At 38.2% G+C, this 22,091-nt stretch overlaps 1 protein-coding gene across 1 annotated transcript in view; it reads right to left on the bottom strand.

The window, feature by feature from the left end:
* The window catches only part of EFCAB13 (EF-hand calcium binding domain 13), a 216,171-nt gene that overhangs the window by 62,628 nt on the left and 131,452 nt on the right, over positions 1 to 22,091 (bottom strand). Inside the window, exons 22-27 of the mRNA XM_061392253.1 lie at positions 18,267 to 18,410; positions 13,856 to 13,927; positions 9,516 to 9,659; positions 8,527 to 8,598; positions 2,171 to 2,314; positions 1,702 to 1,773 (exon numbers count right to left, since the gene is read on the bottom strand). Coding sequence (XP_061248237.1) covers positions 1,702 to 1,773; positions 2,171 to 2,314; positions 8,527 to 8,598; positions 9,516 to 9,659; positions 13,856 to 13,927; positions 18,267 to 18,410 — 648 coding nt within the window. The remainder of the gene's footprint in view (positions 1 to 1,701; positions 1,774 to 2,170; positions 2,315 to 8,526; positions 8,599 to 9,515; positions 9,660 to 13,855; positions 13,928 to 18,266; positions 18,411 to 22,091) is intronic.

Below are 22,091 nucleotides of genomic sequence, written 5' to 3'. Positions count from 1 at the left end.
ACACTCTCCGACATACATCACAGCAGTACCCTCTATGACCCACCTCCCAGAATACTGGAAATAAAAGCAAAAATAAACAAATGGGACCTAATTAAAATTAAAAAGCTTCTGCACAACAAAGGAAACTAAAAGCAAGGTGAAAAGACAGCCTTCAGAATGGGAGAAAATAATAGCAAATGAAGGAACTGACAAACAACTAATATCAAAAATATACAAGCAACTCCTACAGCTCAATTCCAGGAAAATAAACGACCCAATCAAAAAATGGGCCAAAGAATTAAATAGACATTTCTCCAAAGAAGACATACAGATGGCTAACAAACACATGAAAAGATGCTCAACATCACTCATTATCAGAGAAATGCAAATCAAAACCACAATGAGGTACCATTTCACCCCAGGCAGAATGGCTGCGACCCAAAAGTCTACAAGCAATAAATGCTGGAGAGGGTGTGGAGAAAAGGGAACCCTCTTACACTGTTGGTAGAAATGAAAACTAGTACAGCCACTATGGAGAACAGTGTGGAGATTCCTTAAAAAATTGGAAATAAAACTGCCTTATGATCCAGCAATCCCACTGCTGGGCATACACACCGAGGAAACCAGAAGGGAAAGAGACACGTGTACCCCAATGTTCATCGCAGCACTGTTTATAATAGCCAGGACATGGAAGCAACCTAGATGCCCATCAGCAGATGAATGGATAAGAAAGCTGTGGTACATATACACAATGGAGTATTACTCAGCCATTAAAAAGAATACATTTGAATCAGTTCTAATGAGGTGGATGAAACTGGAGCCTATTATACAGAGTGAAGTAAACCAGAAAGAAAAACACCAATACAGTATACTAACACATATATATGGAATTTAGGAAGATGGTAATGATAATCCTGTATGCGAGACAGCAAAAAAGTCCAGTCTTTTGGACTCTGTGGGAGAGGGAGAGGGTGGGATGATTTGGGAGAATGGCATTGAAACATGTATAATATTATATAAGAAACAAATCACCAGTCCAGGTTCGATGCATGATACAGGATGCTTGGGGCTGGTGCACTGGGATGACCCAGAGGGATGGTACAGGGAGGGAGGTGAGAGGCGGGTTCAGGATGGGGAACACGTGTACACCTGAGGTGGATTCATGTTGATGTATGGCAAAACCAATACAATATTTTAAAGTAATTAGCCTCCAATTAAAATAAATAAATTTATATTTTAAAAAAATAGGCCCTTAGTGCAAGACAACTGCAGTCAAGATTCTAGTGCTCAGACTAGACAGCAGAGGTAACTGTGCTGTGCTCAGACTCTTAGTTGTGTCTGACTCTTTGTGACTGTTTTGGACTATAGTCCACTAGGCTCCTCTGTCCATGAGATTTTTCAGGCAAGAGTACTGGAATGGGTTGCTATCTTCCCAACCCAGGGATCGAACCTGTATCTCTGGCAACTCCTGCATTGCAGGCAGCTTCTTTACCACTGAACCATCAGGGAAGCCCTCAGGCAGCAGAAGTAACTAGTTCTTTCTAAAACTCATGGTGTTTTTCAGTTGTGCTACACATATGACATGTGTGGAACAATGACACTGGAATATTCTGCCAGTTTTAAAGCAGCTGAGGACCATCTCAAAAGCCTATCTGGGGTTCTCCCAAGAGATCCATGATACACACATTATCTACCTCAATTCAAATGAAAATTCTTACTCACTTTCAGGTGGAGATGAAAATCCTGAATTGACCAAATTGCCCATAAACTCTTCTAAATTCACCATCCCATCATCTGAAAGAAACATACATGTCAGGGAACATGGGAAAGATAAATGACCAGAGATAAGAGGTAGGCAACTATAGTACAACCGCTATACTGAAAAATAATTTATGGATTTGACCTTGAAATATAGTTAAATACATACCTATATTCAATCATATTGAATATATATTAAATCAGAAAGACAGATTAATGCATAGCATTCAGGCACACACACACACACACTCATCCTCTATAGATCCTTCCTTGGTATGATCTGTTGAAAATAATTAGAAACTAACTGGGTGGTAGGTATAAAAGCCTTGGATAATCCATGAAGCAGATAAACCCTTTAACAACTCTTGAAAAATTCAAACAGATGCACATCAGCTAAGATAAAAGATCCTAGAAACATATTACATAAACTTACCCATGATAGTCACATTCTTCAGTGCGCTTTGAATCACATCTTGGGGTAATGGAACCCCTATATTTTTCATCATGGAACCTAGGTCATCAGGATTGGCCATATTTTTCCTAATGGAGGCCAGAGCTTTCATGGGACCTTCTAGTTCTATATTTAAAAAAATACAATGTTTGATGTTTTTAAAAACACTCAAATATCACTAGTAGGTACTGACTAATGATTACTACTCCACCAGCTGCTGCTGCTGCTACTACTACTACTGCTATTGCTATTATCTTCATTACTATTGCCACTTATCAGCACTTACAAATCTCAGCTTGCTAGACATAATGCTCAGTCCTTTATATACGCCATCACATTTAATCCCAAAAAACCTTTGGAAAATTTGTACTAGTATTTTCCTTATTTAACAGATAAATATACCTAGCATTAGAGAAGGTATTCAGGCTAAAGCATTTGTTTTGAGTGGCTAAGCTGGGTCCACCTTTTTTTGACCCCACGGACAGCAGTACGACAGCCTCCTCTGTCCTTCACTATCTCCCCAAGTTTGCTCAAATTCATGTCCATTGAATTGGTAAAGCTTTCTAACCATCACATCCTCTGCCTCCCGCCTCTCCTCTTGCCTTCAGTCTCTCCCAGCATCAGGGTCTTTTCAAATGAGGTGGGTCTTCATATCAGGTGGCCAAAATATTGGAGCTTCAGCTTCAGCATCAGTCCTTCCAATGAATATTCAGGGTTGATTTCCTTAGGATTGACTGGTTTGAGCTCCTTGCAGTCCAAAGTACTCTCAAGAGTCTTCTCCAGCACCACAATTCGAAAGCATCACCATCACTTCTTCAGCACTCGGCCTTCTTTAACGTCTAACTCTCACATCCATACATGATTACTGGAAAAACCAGAGCTTTGACTATACAGAGCTTTGTCAGCAAAGTGGTCTCTCTGCTTTTTAATATGTTGTCTAGTTTTGTAATTCCTCTATTTCTTTGCATTGATCACCGAGGAAGGCTTTGCCAACATCCATTGGATCATAAAAAAGGCAAGAGAGTTCCAGAAAAACATCCACATCTGCTTTATTGACTATGCCAAAGCCTTGGACTGTGTGGGTCACAGAAAACTGTGGAAAATACTTCAAGATATGGGAATACCAAGCCACCTTACCTGCCTTCTGAGAAATCTGTATGCAAGTCAAGAAGTGACAGAACCAGACATAGAGCAACGGACTGGTTCCAAATAGAGAAAGGAGTATGTCAAGGCTGTATATTGTCACCCTGCTTATGAAACTTATATGCAGAGTACATCTTGAGAAATGCTGGGCTGGATGAAGCACAAGCTGGAATCAAGATTTCTGGGAGAAATATCAATATGCACCCTTATGGCAGAAAGCAAAGAAGAACTAAAGAGCCGCTTGATAAAAGTGAAAGAGGAGAGTGAAAAGGCTCGCTCAAAACTCAACAGTCAAAAAACTAAAATCTTGGCATCTGGTCTCATAACTTCATGGCAAATAGATGGGGAAACAATGGAAACAGTGACAGACTTTATTTTGGGGGCTCCAAAATTACTGCAGATGGTGACTGCAGCCATGAAATTAAAAGACATTTGCTCCTTGGAAGAAAAGCTGTGACCAACCTGGACAGTATACTACAAAGCAGAGACATTACTTTGCCAACAAAGGTCTGTCTAGTCAAGGCTATGGTTTTTCCAGTGGTCATGTATGGACATGAGAGTTGAACTATAAAGAAAGCTGAGTGCCAAAGAATTGATGCTTTTGAACTGTGGTGTTGGAAAAGACTCGTTAGAGTCCCTTGGACTGCATGGAGATCCAACCAGTCCATCCTAAAGGAAATCAGCTGAAACACCAATACTTTGGTCACCTGATAACAAAGAATTGATTCATTTGAAAAGACCCTGATGCTGGGAAAGATTGAAGGCAGGAGGAGAAGGAGATGACAGAGGATGAGATGGTTGGATAGCATCATCAACTCAATGGACATGAGCTTGAGTAAACTCCGGGAATTGGTGATGGACAGGGAGCCTGGTGTGCTGCAGTCCATGGGGACACAGAGTCGGACACGACTAAGCAACTGAACTGAACTTAACTGAGGTTGTCATAGCTTTTCTTCCAAGGAGCAAGCATCTTTTAATTTCATGGCTGCGGTCACCATCTTCAGGGATTTTGGAGCCCAAGAAAATAAAATCTGTCACTGTTTCTACTTTTTCCCTTCTATTTGCCATGAAGTGATGGGACTGGATGCCACGATCTTAGTTTTTCAAATGTTGAGTTCTAAGCCAGCTTTTTCACTCTCTCCTTTCACCCTCATCAAGAGGCTCTTTAGTTCCTCTTCACTTTCTGCCATTAGAGTGGTATCATGTGCATATCTGAGGTTGTTGATAGTTCTCCTGGCAATCTTGATTCCAGCTTGTGATTCATCCAGTCCAGCATTTCGCATGATGTACTCTGCATATAAGTTAAATAAGCAGAGTGACAATATACAGCCTTGATGTACTCCTTTCCCAGTTTGAACCAGTTCATTTTTCTATGTTCGGTTCTAACTGTTGCTTCTTTACCTGCATACAGGTTTCTCAAGAGACAGGTAAGGTGGTCTGGTATTCCCATCTCTTTAGGAATTTCCCACAGTTCATTGTGATCCACACAGTCAAAGGTTTTAGCATAGTCAATGAAGCAGAGTTTGATGTTTTTCTGGAACTCCTTTATTTTCTCCATGATCTAACAAATGTTGGAAATTTGCTCTCTGGTTCCTCTGCCTCTTCAAAACCCAGCTTGTACATTAGTAGTGCTCAATTCACATACTGATAAAGCCTAACTTGAAGGATTTTAAGCATAACTTTGCAAGCATGTGAAATGAACACAATTGTATGAGTCTGGACATTTTCTGGAATTGGTCTTCTTTGAGATTGAAATGAAAATTGACCTTTTCCAGACCTGTGGCCACTACTGAGTTTTCCAAATTTGCTGACATATTGAGTGAAGCACCTTAACAGCATCATCTTAGGATTTTAAATAGCTTAGCTGGAATTCCATTATATCCACTAGCTTTGTTTGTAGTAATGCTTCCTAAGGCCCATTTGACTCCACACTGCAAGTTGTCTGGCTCTAGGTGAGTGACCACACCATATGTTTATCCAGGTTATTAAGATCTTTCTTGTATAGTTCTTCTGTGTATTCTTGCTACCTCTTCTTAACCTCTTCTGCTTCTGTTAGATCCTTACTGTTTCTGTTGTTTGTTGTCCCTATCCTTGAATGAAATGTTCCCTTAATATCTTCAATTTTCTTGAAGAGATCTCTAGTCTTTCTGATTATATTATTTTCCTCTATTTATTTGCATTGTTCATTTAGGAAGGTCTTATCTCTCCTTGCTCTTCTCTGGAACTCTGCATTCATTTGGGCTTATTTTTCCCTTTTTTCTCAGCTATTTGTAAAGGCTTTTCAGACAACCACTTTGCCTTCTTGCATTTCTTTTTCTTTGCGATGGTTTTGATCACTGCCTCCTGTACAATGTTACAATCCTCCATCCATAGTTCTTCAGGTACTCTGTCTACCAACTCTAATCCCTTGAATCTATTTGTCACTTCCACTGTATAATTATAAGGGATTTGATCTAGGTCATACCTGAATGGGCAGTGGTTTTCCCTCCTTTATTCAATTTAAGCTTGAATTTTGCAATAAGGAGCTCATGACTTGAGCCACAGTCACATCCCAGTCTGGTTTTTGCTGACTATACAGAGCTTCTCCATCTTTGGCTGCAAAGAACATAATCAATCTGATTTCAGTATTGACTATCAAGTGATGTCCATGTGTAGAGCAGTCTCTCGTGTTGGTGAAAGAGGGTGTTTGCCATGACCAGTGTGTTCTCTTGACAAAACTCTGTTAGCCTTTGTCCTGCTTCATTTTGTACTCCAAGGCCAAACTTGCCTGTTACTCCAGATATCTCTTGACTTCCTATGTTTGCATTCCAGTCCCCTATGATGAAAAGGACATCTTTTTTGGTGTTAGTTCTAGAAGGTCTTGTAGATCTTCATAGAACCAGTCAATTTCAGCTTCTTTGGCATGAGAGGTTGGGGCACAGACTTGGATTACTGTGATGTTCAATGGTTTGCCTTGGAAATGAACTGAGATCATTCTTTCATTTTTGAGGCTGCATGCATCCAAGTATTGGATTTTGGACTCTTCTGTTGACTATGAGGGCTACTCCATTTCTTCTATGGGATTCTTGCCCACAGCAGTAGATGTACTGGTCATCTGAAATAAATTCACCCATTCCAGTCCATTTTAGTTCATTGATTCCTAAGATGTTGATGTACATTCTTGCCATCTCCTGCTTGACCACGTCCAATTTACCTTGATTCATGGACCTAACGTTACAAATTCCTATGCAATACTGTTCTTTACAGCATCGGACTTTACTTTCACCACCAGATATATCCACAACTGAGTTCCGTTTCAGCTTTGGCCCAGGTGCTTTATTCTTTCTGAGCTATTAGTAATTGCCTTCTACTTTTCCCCAGTAGCATACTGGACACCTTCTGACCTGAGGGACTCTCTTCTAGTGTCATATCTTTTTGCTTTTTCATACTGTTCATGAGGTTCTCCAGTCAAAAATATTGGAGTGGGTTGCCATTTCTTCCTTCAGTGGGCCACTATTTTGTCAGAACTCTTCACTATGATCCATCTGTCTTGGGTGGCCCTGCATATTATGGTTCATAACTTCACTGAGTTATGCAAGTCACTCCGCCACAACAAGGCTGTGATGCGTGAAGGGTGTCTAAGCATACATTGTTATTAAAAGTGAAGCCAAGTCTGAAGTGCAGGGTATCTGATTTCTCAGGCAGAATGTTTAGCTAGCATGCTAAGCCAAGACTCTTGCAAATGTTTAAATTTGAGACTTAAGGATGATCACACACACATAAAACTCAGAACATATACTTATTTACATCATAAATAATGATACAATTCCACTAAAGCTAGGTACTGAAAGTCGCTCAGTCATGTCCAACTCTTTGTGACCCATAGACTGTAGCCCGTCAGGCTCCTCTGTCCATGGGAATTTTCAGGCAAGAATACTGGAGTGGGTAGCCATTTCCTCCTCTAGGGGATCTTCCCAACCCAGGGATGGAACCCAGGTCTCCTGCATTGTGGGCAGATTCATTACTATTTGAGTCACCAGAGAAACCCAAAAAAAAGCTATGGTAAATAATCATAAAAGTAATCCTCTTGTTAAAAATTGCAAAACTGGTCATAACTTAATGTGACTGGCCTCAGTTTTTTTCATTCAGTGTATACCTGTATGTGCCAACACATACACCAAAAATATCCCCCCAATAATGGAAAGATTGGCACTGCTATATCAATACCAAAAAATGTTAATATTTATTTTTGAAAGTATTATGTATAAATTATTCATTCAAGTAAGAAAAAAAATGTTGTATTATGATAAATACTGTCACAAACATTAACCCTATAAGAGAATTTCTTATAAACCATATATGTGGGAAAGTTTTAAAGATCCCATTCAGAAAAACAAAGATTAAGGACAAAACCTTTTGTCAATTGAAAAAACATACCATTTTGATCATATCCTAAACACTTAGGTTCTGGAAAACAACTTCATTTTGTAGGTATTTAAATTAAGTCTTTTGAATTTAGTTCAGTTTCAACCTTAGAAAGCATCTAAGGGAAATTAAACCATTTCAATTAACCTCAAAAAAGTGGGTTGCTGCAAGGAGACTCAAGGAATCCAAAATAGTTGTGAATTTACTAATTGAGGGTTATTTAGCCTAAATTTCAAGGAGATGCAGAAGTTCCCACAGACACCTCTATCAGCTGGAGATGGCAGTTAACTGAATACATTAAAACCAGATTACACCCAATATCTCATGTCTTAGGAAGTGGAGTAATGCAAAAAATACCATGGAGGAAGCCTATATGTTTCAACAAGTCCCTATATGTTTCAATAGTTAATATTCCCATGATAAAATCTCAATTAAATAAGTATTTAATAGTATAGAAAAAGGAATATTGACCTTCTTCCCAGAATTTCAGTAAAATGGCCAAGACATTGCCAACTGATGGCAGCCATCTTGGATCACAAACTCAACTACTAGGATGAATCATCCAGATAGATTTTGTATATTTACCCCTTTCGAGTGATGAAAAAATATACTATAACTCCAGGAAATATAAGTCAAGAAAAGGTTAGGACTAGAATCCCCTACTGTTTCTTCATTCAAAGTACATTTGTTATACATATGACATGCTTTGCAGCATTATAAAACTGCATAAATGCATATAATCAAAACTAAACAGTTCCACTCAAAATTATTGTTAAAAAGTTCTCACTCACTTGAACCTTTTGTAAAATATGGAGTTTGTGACAACCTAATCAGGAAATCTTTTAAGTCCACTTTTCCTTCATCTGAAAATGAAACATAAAGGAATGAATGGTCTTTGGTCCAGAGATACAAAAGTATGAAGTAAGAAGATATGCATGCCTACTAAATCTTCAAAACCAAAGTTAGTCCTATATTTTTCTGACACTGATTCTAATAAACATATCTTAGACTAATTATAAAAAGGAACATGATTATGATGACTCTTGTGATCTTTTTTTCTATAGAGCCAATGAACATTTTATGGATTTTACACATACATTAACCAATTGAGATCACTGTTTTCACATTTCCTCTCTGATACTATATAGATTCCTGTAATTTTTCAGCATTACAAATCCAATGATAACTACCTATGTCTTCACAGAATATGTTTATCCACTAAATGATAAGTATCATAAACCAAATGAGCTATAATGTTTAAAGAAAACTACATATACTTATGAGCAAAGATATATTAATACAGGAACTACACAATATTTGGCTTTCTATCAGTAATATACTTGGAACTTAAGAAGAAAAAGAACACTACAAGGCTGTACATGTAAGCTAAACATTCGACTGGCAGAACTCCAAAGTAGCAATATAGCCTGTTTAGGACTGTAAGGAAACCATACTGGTAGAATGTATCATCATACTAAAGTTTAGGGCTTTGTTTCATGGGCACAAGACAACTTCACAGTTCCTAACCAATAAGCCATGATTCCAATCTCAGGAGGCAAAAAAAGGGGGGAGGCGAGGTGAAGAAGAGAGGAAGATTATACTTTTCTAGGATAACTCAATATGAAGATAATCCAGAACAAAATCTTACCCAAGCCTAGAGGCAAATTTTAATGTTGTTGAACTCATATTTGATTCCTTACCACTCAGCTCTGTGGATTTATGAGTGAAAATAGACACAAGTTTTATATATAATAAATGTCTTAGAAAAGAAAATACTTACTATCAACAGAAACTGATGAAAGCATCTGTTGTAATTCTTCCTCTGGAAAATAAACCCCCAGGCCACTCGGTATAGGTTGTATATCATCAATATCAACTTTTTCATTGGTGACTTTGTCTAATGCATTTGCAATTTTATTAACCTCTATAAAAAGAAAATATTTTCAGTTTAAATACAAACTCTAATAATTAACTTTAACCATATTTCAAGAAATTAGTTTAAATACCTAGCATTTTTTCTTAAAGATAATATAGCATTCATTTTAAATACTCTCTTGAGGCAATTCTCATTTCAAACACATAAAATAGAAGATCAATTACAAGGCAAACTCATCATAAGAATTAAGCTCTGTATGTCCATTTCTGCTTCCCATTCTTTCCACATCCTTGCCTTATATGCCATGTTCTTTTTGCTGCTTCCCAGTTACTGCCACCTCAGTCTGCCTCTTTCCTATTTTTTATTAAAACTTATACTGACTCTCTTTTACTTAGAGCAGAGAACGTAGGTATGGTATATATGGTAATTCAGTTCAGTTCAGTCGCTCAGTCGTGTCTGACTCTTTGAGATCCCATGAACCACAGCACGCCAGGTCTCCCTGCCCATCACCAACTCCCAGAGTTTACCCAAATTCATGTCCACTGAGTCAGTGATGCCTTCCAACCATCTCATCCTCTGTCGTCCCCTTATCCTCCTGCCCTCAATCTTTCCCAGCATCAGGGTCTTTTCCAATGAGTCAGCTCTTCACATCAGGTGGCCAAAGTATTGGAATTTCAGCTTCAACATCAGTCTTTCCAATGAACACCCAGGACTGATCTCCTTTAGGATGGACTGGTTGGATCTCCTTGCAGTCCAAGGGACTCTCAAGAGTCTTTTCCAACACCACAGTTCAAAAGCATCAATTCTTCTGTGCTCAGCTTTCTTTATAGTCCAACTCTCACATCCATACATGACTAGTGGAAAAGTGACAAGGTGGACCTTTGTTGGCAAAGTAATGTCTCTGCTTTTGAATATGCTGTCTAGGTTGGTCATAACTTTCCTTCCAAGGAATAAGCGTCTTTTAATTTCAGGGCTGCAGTCACCATCTGCAGCGATTTTGGAGCCCCAAAAAATTAAGTCAGCCATTGTTTCCACTGTTTCCCCATCTATTTGCCATGAAGTGATGGGACCAGATGCCATGATCTTAATATGGTGATAGCTAATTAATATGCTAATAGAATTGGTTTATTTTTGAGGGGGTTTATATAGTCAACATGGCAGAGTAGGATGACTCTGAGATTACCTCCTCCCACAGACACACCAAAATTAGAACTATTACTTCCCTGGTGGCTCAGACGGTAAAGCGTCTGTCTACAATGTGGGAAACCTGGGTTCAATCCCTGGGTCGGAAGATTCCCTTGAGAAGGAAATGGCAACCCACTCCAGTACTCTTGCCTGGAAAATCCCATGGACAGAGGAGCTTGGTGCAGGCTACTGTCCATGGGGTCGCAAAGAGTCGGGCACGACTGAGCGACTTCACTTTCACTTTCACTATAGAGCAACCATCTATGAAAATGATCTGAAGACTAGCAGAAAAGATTTGCCACAACTAAAGATATGAAAAAGGAACCAGGACTTCCCTGGTGGTCCAATGGCTAAAACTCTATGCTCCCAATGCAGGGGGTGTGGGTTCTATCTCTGATTAGGGAAGTAGATCCTACATGCCCCAACTAAGAGTTTGCCTGTTGCAACTAGAAAAAAAGACCCAGCAAGCTGAACTAAGTCCTAGCACAGTCAATTAAATAAACAAATGTTTTTTTTAAGCAGCTTATGAGTAGTCAAAATAATTTTTTTTTAAATAAGAAGGAACAACAGAGGATAATCACAATTGCAAAGGTTCTCCCTACTTCCTTCTTCAGGTCCAAGAATTTTTCAGTCATAGTTTCATCAAACATATCTTCCATCCCTTTCTCCCTCTTCTTCTAGAACCCCTAAAATATGAATATTAGTACACTTGATGTTGTCCTAAAGGACCCTTAAACTGTCGAATTTTTGTTTTCTTTTTGCTGTTTTGAATTGGTGGTTTCCATTATTTTATCTTCCAGGTCATTTTTGCATTCTCTATCACCTAGTCTGCTGTCAATTCCTTCTAGTATGTTTTTCATTTCTAGTATTATATTCTTCAGCCCTGGCTAGTTCTTTAATTTCCAATTCCCTGTTAAAATTCCCACTGTGTTCTTTATTCTTTTCCCAGTTCAGATAGCATTCTTAATACAAATGCTTGAATACTTTATCTGATAAATTTTTTGTCTGTTGTTTTGTTTTGGAGTGGGGGGGCTTCCCAAGTGGTGCTGGTGGTAAAGAATCTGTCTGACAATGCAGGAGATATAAGAGATGAGGGTTCGATCTCTGAGTTGGAAAATCCCCTGGAGGAGGAAATGGCACCCCACTCCAATATTCTTGCCTGGGAAATCCCATGGAGAGAGGAACCTGGCAGGCTACAGTACATGTGGTCACAAAGAGTGGGACATGACTAAGCATCTGAGCACACAGCACCTTGTTTTTTGAGGTGAGGGGTTCTTATTCTTTTGTTTGAAACAAATTTTTCTGTCTTCTCATTTTGCTTAACATTCTCTGTCTTTATGAATTTAGGTGAAACAGTTACCTATTTCAGGCTTGAAGGGGTGTCCTTGTATGAAAGTGCCCCTATGCAGTTCACATGTGGCTTTGGTGGAAGAGTTACAAAATGTGAGCAAGGGTCATATCTTCCCCAAACATGTGCTAGCAGCTATCACCTTGGTGTGAGGTGCCACTGGGAATGGAGGGGCTAGAGCCAGAGCCAGGTGTGAACCAGAGCTTCTCATATGCTGTCAGAGCTCCAGACCCCTCCCAATCTGGTGCCTCTGTGAATACCAATAATAGCTGCCCTCACCCCATTCAGATGCTGTGCTGGCTCCTTCTATCACAAGTGTATACTCTCCTCAGCAATGGCAACCCTCTCCCTAGAGCAGAACTGCACCAGAGTCAGAGGGGCCAGAGAAGGTGCTCAGCATGGGCCAGGGTTTGCACTGGAGTGGTCACAGGAAACTAGCCAGAGTCCCAGGCAGTTTCAATCTGCTTCCTTTGCCTTGTTCTGAGGAATAAGCAAACATGTGTATGCTTTTCACAAGCAGGGTCTAAGTTTCTTACAGCCCTTCACCACTTTGCCAACAAAGGTCCATATAGTCAAAGTTATGGTTTTTCCAGTAGTCATGTATGGATGTGAGAACTGCACCATAAGGAAGGCTGAACGCCGAAGAATGATACTTTCACAATAGTGGTGCTGGAGAAGACTCTTCAGAGTCCCTTGGACTGCAAGGAGATCAAACCAGTGAATCTTAAAGGAAATCAACCCTGAATATTCATTGGAAGGACTGATGCTGAAACTCCAATACCTTGGCCACCTGTTGCGAAGAGCTGATTCATTGAAAAAGACCTTCATGCTGGGAAAGCCTGAGGGCAAGACAAGAAAGGCGCGGCAGAGGATGAGATGGTTAGACAGCATCACTGACTCAATGGACATGAGTTTGAGCAAACTCTGGGAGATAGTGAAGGACAGGGAAGCCTGGCATGCTGCAGTTCATAGGGTCACAAAGAGTCAGAAACGATTTAGCAACTGAACAACAAACAGCCTGTTAGTCACGCTGGTTTTCAAACCAGCTGAGGGGACTCATCTTCCTAATGTCAGATCACAGGGCTGGGGTACCCAATATGTGGTTTGAAATGCTCACTCCCCAGCAAGTATCTCTGAGCCTTTATAATCCCTCTCCGCCCCATGTCCCTTGCTAGGGGCACAGGTCCTGACCTGATCACTTCATTTCCCTTCCTACCCAACTTCATCGGGATCTTTCTACAGTCTCGGTTGTATAAGAGTCTTGCTGCCAGTCTCCAGTTTCCTTTAAGTGAGATTTATTCCCTATGCAGATGTATTTTTGATATGTTTGTGGGAGATGAGCTCAGCATCCTCCTAGTCCACCATCTTGATCTCCTCTGGATCTTTATATATTTTTTAATGTATTATCTGTTGAACATGTTACCTAACCAAAAAACTAATTAACTAAAGAATTTTTAAGGTCACATATTTTTGGCGTCCTTGTTAGAAGGCATACTATTTGCTTCAATTATAAGCTTATAAGTAATGTTAAAAGTTAAACTAGTGAACATTTGAACTTCATCTGAACTCCTAAAATACTAAATGTATACCACTCATTTAATTTTGTAGTGTGTTACTTACGATTTTATGTAAGTGGCTCATCACTTTTCAACAATTATGGTAAGTATTATCTATGTCTGAAATGTGTATAAAACTCCCTAATTATTCTCACCCTTAAAATCTTGAAAACGCTTACTGCTCTTCAATGCTAATAGGGCAGACTTCAGGGAAACATGCCCCTTTTCTGTAAAGACAAAAACAGTACAAAGATAAATTGATCAATTCAAGAAACATAAAGGACTTTCACAATGAGTTACACTGGTTACCTTAAAGTAGCTTATGAGTTTCTACCTCTGTAAACTTTTGTCCAAAACTGTATCCATTCTGTCCTTAACCAGATCTCATTCATGTCAAAACCAGATCATAAGTCCTTTTCAAGAAAGCCTTCCCTTGAGCCTATATTGCCCTCCAGCTACCGCTCCTTTCTTTCCTTTCCTTGACAACCTAATTCCTGAAAAGAAATGTTTTTATTCATATTTTATCATATCCTCATTCACACCTCAAACTGCTGCTATCTGGCTTTCTCTTCTCCTGAAACTGCTTTTACCAAGTTCACCAGTTGATTATTTACTGCCAAAGTGATGAACACATTTAATTCTTTTGTTTCATATAACACTTTCCTCCTTGAAACTTTTTTTTCTCTTTGTTTTGTGGTTACAGCTTTCTCATGGGCTCCCTCCTACCATTCTGCTTACTTCTTCTTAATGTCCTTTATAAACCACTCTTTCTTCACTATTACTTAAATGTTAGCATGTCCCAGTCCTCTATCCTTGGTTCTCTTTTTATTATACTCTATAAACTTTTTCTGAATTTAACTACAAGCAACATGTTGATGACTCTCAAACTTCTATTTCTAGCCTAGACTATCTACTGCATATCTTCAATTCTATGTCCACGAGCATCTCAGACACAATTTTATCTTCATTTTTGCACTAAAACCTGATCTTCGTCCTACATTCCCTATCTTATTAGAAAGTATCATCATGAAATAAGTCTCCCAAGCCAGAAATCTGTTATTCATCCTAACTCCTCTCTTTCTGTCTTCCGTAACTTAAACAACAATGATGTTTTGCCTCCTAGATATCATATTTGTTCCCTTCTTTCCATCCCTTGAGCCAATGCCTTAGTTCAACACTCATGATTTCTAACCAGGATAACTATGAGTTTTAAAATATCTCCCTACTTTCAAACTTACTCTCCTTTAGTCCTTTTTTAATTCCTTTTTTTTTGAGATATAATTGACATACAGCACTATATAAGTTTAAGATGTACAGCATAATGGTTTGATTTGCATATATTGTGAAATGATTACCATAAGTTTAGTGAACATCCATCATCTCCTATAGATACAAAATTAAAGAAAAAATGTTTTTCCTTGTGATGAGGAATCTTAGGATTCACTGTCTTAACAACTTTCATATATAACACACAGCAGTGTTAATTGTATCTATCATGCTGTACATTACATCCTTAGTACTTATTTATCTTATAACCAGAAGTTTGTACCTTTTGACCACTTTCATCCAATTCCCCCTCCCCCAAACCCCCTCTGGTAAACACAAATCTGATCTCTTTTTCTATAAATTTGTGGGGTTTTAGATGTATAACTGACATACAACACTGTGTTAGTTTCTACAACAAGATACCTACAACATGATTCAGTATTTCTTTACATTACAAAATGGTCACCATGGTAAGTATGGCTATCATCCATCATCATACAAAGATATTACATTATTACTGTTTCACCTCTTAATCTTCCTCACCTGTTTCTCTCATCCCCCTACTCCATTCCCCTTCGGCAACTATCTGTTTACCCTCTGTATCTGTGACTCTGTTTAGGTTTTGTTACATTTGTTCCTTTGTTTTATTAGATTTTGCATATAAAATAAATCATACGGTATTTGTCCTCCTCTGACTTATTTCACTTAGTATAACACCGTCTTGGTCCATCTGTGTTGTCACAATCTTTAGTCCTTTCTCAACACCACTATCGAAATGTGTGTTACAAAGTGCAAAATTAATCATGTCACTTTTCAATGCTGAATTTTCAATGACTCCCTTGTGGCTCAGCTGGTAAAAAATCCAACTGCAATGTGGGACACCTGGGTTCAATCCCTGGGTTGGGAAGATCCCCTGGAGAAGGAAAAGGCTATCCATCCAGTATTCTGGCCTGGGTAATTCCACGGACTGTACAGTCCATGGGGTTGCAAAGACTCGGACACGACTGAGCAACTTTCACTAGAGCCTTCAGGGTAAAGTTCTAACTCTTCTGCTCAGAAAAAAAACAAAAGTAAAACCCTTCTTTATCTGCTCTTGACCTTACTCCCAACAACTATGCACCACCAAGTCAATGGTCAAACTTTGATTTCATGATTTCAACAAGAACTGTAAAGTTCGTTGAAAAACAGACATACACACATGTGTGCCTTGGATCTGATGCATATATCTCTGAAGCAAGATCTAGAATGAAATCAAAGAATCTGGGTTTAACAAATTTCCTAAGTAATACTGATATAAATCAGTCAAAGATCCACTGCTGTAAGTTCTACTGGGCTTCTTAGAGTTCCTTTGATTTCTCAGCATTTCCTTCTAACTCCTTCCAGTCCCCTTCCCTGAACTCCCAGTTCTTGACTACTTCCTACTCATGTTTAAAAACTCAACTCCAATGTCATCTCCTCTGGGAAGAATTTTCTGACTACCCTATTGCGTGTGTACATATTGTGTGTGCTTTCCATAAGACTCAGTCAATGTTTACCTATATGGTATTTAACTGGTACAGTATCATAGTATTCAATTGGTGTTCTCGTTGTCATCTCAATATACTGTAAGCTTTTTTAATCTTTATGTATAGTATCCAGCAAGCAATAGGTGCTCAATAAACTTTCAATGAATAAATGAAATAGCTTTCCTCTGAACTCACACAACACAGTACCACCTGTATGAGAAAAATTCAGTCTTTCTTTACATGTTTCTCCTTTACTTTCACACTACCACCACACTCACAATACTTTTAACACCAGTCTGATGACAGAAGAGTTCCCACACCAAGCAATTCTGTACAACACCAGCTGGAAGGCCTATAATTTAACTCAATTCTGACACTATCTACCAGAAATAACATCCCATAGGTTAAGAGTTCAGTCCCACGAGACACCCCACCCCCACTTCAGATGCCAATTGTAAGTGGGAGGACTTCAGGCTACCCACAACTTCTATCCAACTTGGCTATAAACTGGGTGTTCTTATGACCTCCTCCCACTTGGGCTCAGTTATTTGCTAAAGCACTTCACAAAACTCAGGGCAACAGTTAGCTCTGTGTGCCAGTTTATTAAAAGATATGATAAAGTATACAGATGAACAGCCAGATGAAGAGATATATGAGGTGATATCTGGGAGGATCTCAAGTAAGCCTTCCTCAAAAAAGCATAATCAATTATACACTCAGTTTCCAGTCCCTCTTCCATCTTGGGAGCAGGAGTGGGATGGGCTGAAAATTCTAAGCTTCTAATCTTGGCTTGGTCTTTAGGTTAACCAGCCCCCATTCAGCCCACACCCAGGAGCCCCACCAGAGCTGCCTCATTAGAACAAAAGATGCTCCTAGTGCTCTTATCACTTAGGAATTTATAAGAGTTTTAGGAGCTCTGTGCCAGAAATGAGGGCAGAGATTAAATTTATATTTCTTATTATAAATCACAATATCACATCAATTTCCCTGGCAATTATTCAAATTCTGCCACATTAACATTATACATTCACTGAACTTTTATATTCTGTATTGTAATATACTCTTTTGTTATTTATATCTTGCCTTACTAGCTAGACCAAAAGATTCCTAAATATAAATATTTTATATTTGTTTGATTACATATTACATGACACCTTACATATAATAGGCACTCAAGATCAAGTCTGCCACACTTAGTCATTCAGGACACGCACTGTATAATGCCAAGGAATCCTGTTTACACAGATGACAATGTGCCCCAGAAGCTGTGCCATGCATTAGCCCCAGTCATACTGATTGATGAAGCAAGTCAAAAACTCATTGAATAATGTAAAAAAGAAAATATTTTTAGAAATTGATTTTAAGTTAATTTAAAAACATAAAAATTTTCAAAAATTGAAAATTATATATAATTTTCTCTGAAAGCTCTTAGGATTCACATCAATCAACCTTATGCCATAAATATCTCATGCAGAGGGGGTAAAGTCCTCTTCTAATATTTTCCTGGCCAAAAGCAGTTTCACATCAGCACAACCTTCTCAATTACTTTACCTTTCCTGATTTCTATAGTGCTGTAGGTACTAAAATCACACAAACAAATAAATATACCCTGATGGAGTCAACACAGAATATTTGATGGGGCTATATAGGCTTTAAAAAACCTTACTAATTTTATTCAAAGAATTTTTTATCAAGATAAATTCATGACCTCAGTAGAGTTGCTCTGTTAGACTGTTTTTTTTTTTTTAATTATATCACTTTATCCAGAAAACCAACTTATACTTGTTATATATACCATCAACGTCAAGGGTTTTCTCTAACATCTGATGTTCTTCAGGCTTTACAGAAACACTGAGTTCATCTAAAGCATCTTTTAAGTCCTTAGCTTGAATTCTGTTCCAGTTCATTGAGCTGACAGTATGGAGCGCAGTGTGTATATCTGAAAGCAAATGGGGATTCTGTAAGTCACTTAATATCCTTTGGAAACTTCTGAACAATAATGTACCTAAAATTCTAGACTATTGTCCAAACATGTATCTCAATTAACTTTATCTCTGTGATTCCAAAATTAATAAGACAAAAACAATCTTTTGTTTCAAGAATTTCCCTGAGAAACCAGTTATTTTTGATTCAATACAAAAAAAGTTGACTGAGTTTTTCTTATTTAGCTGAATAAAATAAACAATTTTTAAAAATCTAAATATAGCCATTATTGCATCTTGTAAGGAAATGTTCAATTTTTTTTTTTTTGGTCAGTGAGAGAGATTTCAGAGCTTATCTCTAAGAAACTATTCAAATTTCAGAATATAAAGCTATTATTCCTGAATTTTCTTCTATTTAAAAATATTTCCTGCCTTTTTTTTGCTTAGTCCTCATAACTTTTACTCTTTTAAAAGTACTCCAAAACTGTGAGAGTACTGTTTTTAGAAATATATTTTGCCTAAAAGCAGAAATGGCCTTTACTTTTTAACCTAAAAGATATCTATATACAAGGGTCAAATGCCACAAATGTAGATGAAATACAGACTGAAAAGTTTCAAGATTATAGGAAATAGATAAAAGGGTTTTTCTCTGAGGAAAATAAAAATGCTAGAGGTTCTTTCAAGCTGAAGCACTCTGCATTCCTCTGCTGCTAAGTCACTTCAGTCATGTCTGACTCTGTGCGACCCCATAGACGGCAGCCCACCAGGCACCCCCGTCCCTGGGATTCTCCAAGCAAGAACACTGGAGTGGCTTGCCACTGCCTTCTCCAAGGCATGAAAGTGAAAGTGAAGTCGCCCAGTCGTGTCGGACTCTTAGCGACCCCATGGACTGCAGCCTACCAGGCTCCTCTATCCATGGGATTTTCCAGGAAGGAGTACTGGAGTGGGGTGCCATTGCCTTCTCTGGGTCTTAGCTAAACCTCTAGGAGTTTTCTCCTCTAAACAGGATCCTCAGGATTAGACCCATGTCCCTAACTGCTTTATCACCAAGTTATACAAATCATCATACACTCAAAGTCACTATTTGGACCAGAATCCCTAGTTTCCTAAGAGACTATAGAAAAAAATTTTTCAAGGAGGCAAAATACAAATACATAAAAAAGTTACAGGATTAATTTATTAGATAAGAAAAATTTCCAACAAATCGTAATTCATGAGCTCCTTAATTTCTCCAATAAATTCCAGTAGGCTTTTTTGTAGAAATTTACAAACTGGTTCTAAAATTCATATGGTGATATAAAAAGACCTACAGTTGCCAAAACAACTTTTGAAAAGTTGGAGAACTGATACAACCTAATGGAGTTCAATGTTTATTAGAAAGTTATAGTAATCAGGCAATGTTGTTATTAGTGTAAAGATAGAAAAAAGACCAATAAAACAGAACAGAGAATCTGGGAATATATATATATGTGTGTATGAAATTAAAAGACGCTTACTCCTTGGAAGGAAAGTTATGACCAACCTAGATAGCATATTCAAAAGCAGAGACATTACTTTGCCAACAAAGGTTCGTCTAGTCAAGGCTATGGTTTTTCCTGTGGTCATGTATGGATGTGAGAGTTGGACTGTGAAGAAGGCTGAGAGCCAAAGAATTGACACTTTTGAACTGTGGTGTTGGAGAAGACTCTTGAGAGTCCCTTGGAGTGCAAGGAGATCCAACCAGTCCATTCTGAAGGAAATCAGCCCTGGGATTTCTTTGGAAGGAATGATGCTAAAGCTGAAACTCCAGTACTTTGGCCACCTCATGCGAAGAGTTGACTCATTGGAAAAGACTCTGATGCTAGGAGGGATTGGGGGCAGGAGGAGAAGGGAACGACAGAGGATGAGATGGCTGGATGGCATCACTGACTTGATGGACGTGAGTCTGAGTGAACTCCGGGAGTTGGTGATGGACAGGGAGGCCTGGCATGCTGCGATTCATGGGGTTGAAAAGAGTCGGACATGACTGAGTGACTGATCTGATCTGATATATATATACACATATATATACACACACACATGTTTATATGTGTGGTGTGTGTGTGCGTGTTAGTTGCTCAGTTATATCTGATTCTTTGCAACCCCATGGACTGTAACTGCCAGGCTCCTCTGTCCATGGAATTCTCCAGGCAATAATACTGGAGTGGGTAAAGCATTCCCTTCTCCAGGGTATCTTCCCGACCTAGGGATCAAACTCAGACCTCCTGCATTGCAGGCAGATCCTTTGCCATCTGAGCCACCAGGGAAGCCATATATATATATATATATACACACATATATATACATATATATATATATATACATATACACACACACATTTATATACAGTTGACTTTTGAACAATGTGAGGTTTGAGGCACTGACCTCTGTACAGTCAAAAATCCACATATAACTTTATGGTTGGTCTCCCATATTCATAGTTCTACGTCTGCAAATTCAATCAACTTTGGATTGTATACTACTATAGTACACATTTATTCAAAATAATCCACATATAAGTGGACCCAACCCATTCAAATCTGTGTTGCTTGATGGTCAACTGTGTGTGTGTATATATATATGTGTGTGTGTGTGTATGTGTGTGTGTGTGATTTTCTATAAAAGTACAAAGACAAATCAGTGGAAAAAGTATAGTCTTTTCAACAATGGTACTGGAACAAATGGATATCCATATTCAAAAAATAAAAGATCTTTGATTCAAACTTTACTTCATATACAAAATTTAACTAAAAATAGATCATATGCCAAATACGCAAAATGAAAATCCATAAAATTTTAGACTAAAACATACCAAAACGCCTTTTTAACCTCTAGTAAGGCAAAGATTTCATATATATAAAACCAAAAGCACAATGCATAAAAGAAAAAAACTTGATTAGACTTCATCAAAAGTAATGCTCTTCTAAAGACACTTAAGAAAATGAATATACAGAGATAGGCAAAAGACTCATTTGCTAGGTATACATTGTATACTTGACTTGTACCCAGAATATTCACAGACATTTTTTAAAAATCCAACTTAAAAAGTGGAGAAAAGCTCTGAACAGATACTTTACCAAAGAAGACACACAGCTAAAAAGTAAGCACAAGAGAAGACGCTCACCAGCATTAGTCATTAAGGAAATTCAAACTAAAACCACAATGGATACAGCTATACACTTATTAGAATGATTAAAATTTAAAAGACAGACTATATTCAGAATTGGCAAAAATCTGGAAGAAGTGGAAGTCTCTTACATTGCTGGTGGGAATGTAAAATGGTGTAAACACTTTGGAAATTGGCAGTTTCTTAAAAAGTTAAATACATACCTAGTATCCAATCAATAACTGGCAATTACCCAAGAGAATTAAAGCATATGTCTATGCTTTATACAAATAGAAACTTTATTTGTAACAGGCAAAAATTGGAAACAACCTAATGTGTTTCAGTAGGTAAGTAAATAAATCATGGTATATCTATAAAATGGAGTACAATTCAGTCATAAACAAGAATAAACTATTGATACATGGTACAACATGAATTAATCTCAAAATAATTATTCTTAGTGGAAGAATCCAGAAAAAAAAAAAAAAAGAGTACAACCACTGGTCTTCCCTGATAGCTAAGTGGTAAAGAATATGCCTGCCAACACAGGAGACACTCTGGCCCAGAAAGATCC

The sequence above is a fragment of the Bos javanicus genome, chromosome 19 (assembly GCF_032452875.1).
Source record: "Bos javanicus breed banteng chromosome 19, ARS-OSU_banteng_1.0, whole genome shotgun sequence".
In the NCBI taxonomy this organism is placed as follows: domain Eukaryota; kingdom Metazoa; phylum Chordata; class Mammalia; order Artiodactyla; family Bovidae; genus Bos; species Bos javanicus.
This window is presented reverse-complemented; position numbering and strand designations above follow the sequence as displayed.